General features: G+C 41.7%; 1 protein-coding gene across 1 annotated transcript; it reads left to right on the plus strand.

Moving 5' to 3' along the window:
* The first annotated feature begins 1259 nt into the window (after positions 1–1259).
* LOC135169132 (uncharacterized) lies at positions 1260–4201 on the plus strand. Its single transcript, XM_064133868.1, has 8 exons — positions 1260–1364; positions 1596–1877; positions 1973–2583; positions 2628–2696; positions 2747–2870; positions 2988–3070; positions 3289–3529; positions 3581–4201. Exons 1-8 carry the CDS (start codon positions 1260–1262, stop codon positions 4199–4201), a joined length of 2136 nt encoding a protein of 711 aa, XP_063989938.1.
* Positions 4202–4781: the final 580 nt, after the last annotated feature.

Consider the following 4781-nt stretch of genomic DNA (forward strand, 5'->3'; position numbering starts at 1 on the left):
TCGATTACGTTTTTCGTTTTCTGGTTAATTTTAGGATTTGATGGTTGAGGGTTTGTACAGCTTCCGGTTTGATACTTCCGGCTCAAAAAGTATCTGGCGCCCATTGGTTAAAATTTTTGAGTCTAATTAGATAAAGGGGAAATAGGGCGAAGGTGACGGGCATTTTCCGACCCCCATAGAAAATGTCACGTTACACATTATTAATTTTTTCCATTTTTTGACTAAGGAAGAGATAAGTGAGATACTTGACAATTTGTGGATTGATGGATTGGGAAGTGAGCTTCATTAAAAAATTAAATAATGAAAAAAAATCCCCAATGATCATGTCTATCAGCCAATGGGTTTTCAATATTCTAATGGACTCTGTTTCACCAGGGGTTTTTATGGAAGATTCATTAAGTTGGTCAACAATTTTGAAATATTTTTTTCAAAGCTATTTTGCATTTACAGATCATAATTTAATGTTTTTGAACAATGCATTTATCGCTTTTGATAATCATCGTATTGTCTTCAGGATTCACAACTCTAGCAAGCAGCCCTGAGGAGACTTCGATGGAAGCTTGTCTCTCAGCCTTCTCTGGCACTGTTGATCAGGATGAGAGGATGATCGACGATCATCGTGATCTTGAACGCCTTCAATGTATGACTCCACCAGAGAATTGCCATATAATTGCTGCTTTAAGAGCCAATATTGAAGAATTGAATAGAGACAATCTGGCAACAAAGAGAAAGCTCGCAGCAGCAGAAAGAAAGGTAATTTCAATTGATATTATTTTTATTCAGGAATTGAAAGAAAAAAGGGGGTTTCCAGGGTGGACTGATGGAGTCGTGAGGCGAGAGGCTGAAGTCATCTGGGCTAAATGGGAGTTGTGATAATTTTAATGTCAATCCCATAAGGTGTTGGTCATTTTATGATCGAAAATATTCCCCTATTGTTTGTTCTTTAACGGAAGAACCAAACGGTTGGATGTTAATATTAAAAAAAAGACACAACACACTTTGATAAAAAATACTATCATATATTTTGAAAAACAAAGGATAAAATACACTTGTAATTAAATTATTGGATCGTTTGAATCGTGAAAGATGAATCAATTTTATTTTGACACTGGTTGCAATTTCCGCGTAGTTTAATATTTGGAGAATTGGAACCGAACAGTATATATGTGAGCAAGGTTACACGGATAGATGCGAATGCATGAAAAATAGTAATCTAATCTATTGTAGAAAATCGGGGGTCTTATGGAGTTGCACGGACCATGACGAGAATCGACAAACCTGAGAGGTTAGACCCTTTTGGGGAAATTTGGGGACTGGAAAAACGACGGGGGAGAACGGTTCTGCCTAGGTCAATATTCCGTACCGTAATAAAAGACATTTCTCGGACCTTTCACCGTAGACAGACTTTATGACTGAATTGAGTGGAATGTTGAGACTTTGGGGAACTACGCGATCATCAAAGAAAATTGTTCTGTTCAAAACAAAATTTCTAGACTTGGGGAATTTCGCGAACCGTAATAAAACGTCTATTTGACTGGACTGTCTCAATAATTCAAGGGTCAAAATAAGACGGTTCTGGTTATTCTGAATTTAAGGAAAATCCGGAAAGTACAAGAACAAAAAATAATATTCTGGAATACTCTAATAATCGACGAAAAAAGATTCCACGACGGAACACCTATGCTATTCATATTCTAAGCGACCCTTTTTGTGCGCAGGCCCGGGATGCTGAACAGAAAGTGGAGACTTTGAGGACTAATCTGAAGAAGTTTCTCAATGATGACCAAATTCTTTTCATGCAATGCGACGGTCCGACCTCGAACACCCGACATTGGTCTGAAGAAACCCTCCGGAAAGCAGTCCGAATATTGTGTCAAGTTCGTGTTGCTGGATATAAATATTTGCGGGAAAACATTTCCCATTACCCGCATATACGACGATCTCCTGGAGGATTTATCACATTACTTTTGAGCCGGGCGTGACACGTGACATTATCGAATGGCTTGGAGAGAAAGTGGCTCAGGATGAAACTCCCATTCCTCGTCTCTGTGTTTTGAGCTTCGACGAAATGGCGATCCATCCGGCAGTGGAACCAGACCGTGGATTGAAAAAATTCATCGGTTTAGTGACTCCAGAACTTGCTCGAGATGAAACGGAAGGGGCTCCACAAGCTTCCCATGCTCTGGCAGTCGTGGCTCGTAGAGTTTCTTCACACTGGAAGCAGCCAGTTTCCTATGCACTAACAGGTGCATCTATTGATGCTAAGAAACTGTGGAATTATCTGATGCAGATCATTCAACTGCTTGCCGATGCCGGACTCCATGTTGTACGCTTGTCATCAGATTCAGGACCTGGCAATCAAGAATTGTGGAATTCTCAAGGTGTTCATTGCATTCAAAACCAAGGCATCCCGTCTTGCCCTCATCCCCTCCAGGAAGGAGAACGACTATGGATGGCTCCAGATCGTGAGCATCTCCTAAAAAATATGTGGTGTCAACTGGAGAGGACGGATTTTTACATCCCCGCTGAGATAAAACTCGCCAACAATCTGCCTGGGATGATCATTTCCATGCAGCATGTTGCGTGACTGGTCGAGGCTAACAATTATGGACGTGGGGGAATTACAGTCGCCTACAAATTGAAGGTGGAACATTTGCAGCATGGAAAATTCAACAAAATGAATGTCAGGCTTGCTCGTGAGGTTTTGTCTCCAGAGGTTGGGAAAGCTTTAACTCTCTTGGGAAAGAACGGAGAATCAACGGTTCCTCCAGCAGCGCAAACCACAGGGTGGTTCATTCTTCAAGTCCATGAATGGTACTCAATTATGTCTGGGAGACATAAGAGTGAAGCCCTCGGGAACGACACCAGGAGTAGTGTTGGATTTTGGGGATTTCCCCATATACAAAATTCACTCTTCTCAAGTTTTATTATTTTAAGTGATGATGGTTTATGGCCATATTATTTGGGATTTCTCTTGGTTGTAAAAGCAAGGGAAATGTCCCCAGTTTTCTTTATTAGTTTTTAATCACCTCTGGATATTTCTAAGTGTATCTGTTGAGGAGAAGGAATAGTAAATAGTAAGTGGAAATATTCCGGGGAGGGGGTGAAAACTATATTACCCTCTTTAGGGCAAGGGAGTCTACCTTGTCTTGTCCAGTTAGTCTCTTGTAGATATTTGTCGTATCAAGTGCCTTCTGTCTGAGCAGTCTTAGAGTCTTTTAATTATTAAAATCGTTTCTAAAATTGATCAAAGTGTTCGTTTATTTAATACCATATCCCAGCAAGTAGCGATAGGAGAAAGAAGCTGACGGAGTTTGTGGAGCTAGTGAAGGCTTTGACATTCAGCAAGCCTCCACAACGGAAACCAATTCAACGTGGCATAGAGATGTCGACTCTAGCTACGTTGCAGTTCCACGAACAATACGCGCTCACCGGGAAAATGGAATTCTTCCTCCCGAGTCGGTTCGGTTCGACTCCCTGCGAGAATCTGTTTTCTCAAGCCAGAGCTGGTGACATGCACCCTCGTCCAGTTTGTTTGCGTCACAAATTCTGACTTCTAGCAGTGACTATGTTTTTGAAGGTCAGCAAGAACTCTTCGTACGCAGATGACGATGAAGCTTATTACGTCGACTGTCTCAGGGGACGTAATAGAGAGAGCAAGCTGGTAGAAGAGGAAAATGGCGCAATGACAAATCTCGCATTAGAAGCGTGTCAGTTGTCAACAACTCAACAGTATGGTGTCTACTTCCTGGCCGGTTGGATTGCGCGCAAGCTCCACGGATCCTGTGAAGAGTGTAATACCGCACTCGCTGCTCCTGGTATCGACACTTCTCTCCCGTATCAGTGGACAGAAGAGATCAGCAGAGGAGGCTTAATTCACCCAACGCGCCAACTCCATGAAATCACGTTGATTTCAGAGAGTTTAATGCAGAATGCCGGGACGAGAGTTCTGCAGGCACCAAATGTGTTGGAATGCCTCGCGACAGCGATCAATGAGCAGATTCCACCCGAGCTATCCCTTTGTTTCTGTTCAAAGCACGATTTAGTCAAAATGTGCATTCACAAATTCCTGGACTTGCGTGTGCACGTTTTGGCGTTGAACATGTCTCAACCGGAAGTCGTGGTGGAATACGCATCTAGAAGCGGTTTCATGAGAACTTCTGAACAGTCTGCTGGGAAACGGACAAATTCTCCAACGTGAAGTACTATCAAGCACGTGGCAAACAATTCTCAGAAGATGCATTCATCAAAGGGAAGTTGAATATCATAAATATGTACACTAATGTATGCCTTTGGAACAAGTTGAACCTTCTTACCAATTTTAAATTTATGATCATGAGTTTGAAATTGCTCAAAGGCATGATCATGAATTTAAAAATAGGTGGAAACTTTCGACTTGGCTCATTTCTCGACATATCTAATGAACGATACACTGATTCAGTTAAGACTCACCTATTCAAGGATCACAATAATCACTAGGATGGGTTCCCGGAGCTCGACTGGGTCTTCCAGCTTTCGACGATTGTGTTCTACAATCTTGAATATATTTTTTATTCTGATGCAATGGTTATTCGTAAGTTGAGAAGACAGTAGGTGATGGGACTTACATGTTTCTCACGATGTTTATTGCTTTACGCTTCCAGGTTTGCAAATCATAACGATAGTCCATCCCTCGACTTAGTGGATTAGGCCTACGGGGGATACCACTTTAAATAATACGCGTCGATGACTCTACCTCTTGAGTGACGTGGAAAGACTCTCCCTGCAAATATTTTATTTGT

The sequence above is a fragment of the Diachasmimorpha longicaudata genome, chromosome 14 (assembly GCF_034640455.1).
Source record: "Diachasmimorpha longicaudata isolate KC_UGA_2023 chromosome 14, iyDiaLong2, whole genome shotgun sequence".
In the NCBI taxonomy this organism is placed as follows: domain Eukaryota; kingdom Metazoa; phylum Arthropoda; class Insecta; order Hymenoptera; family Braconidae; genus Diachasmimorpha; species Diachasmimorpha longicaudata.

Coding starts and splice junctions, on each gene's coding strand:
- LOC135169132 (XM_064133868.1), top strand. CDS start 1,260: ATGACGAGAATCGACAAACCTGAGAGGTTAGACCCTTTTGGGGAAATT. Junction 2,697..2,746: donor AATGAATGTCAGGCTTGCTC/GTGAGGTTTTGT, acceptor CTCTTGGGAAAG/AACGGAGAATCAACGGTTCC. Junction 3,071..3,288: donor TCTGTTGAGGAGAAGGAATA/GTAAATAGTAAG, acceptor CCCAGCAAGTAG/CGATAGGAGAAAGAAGCTGA.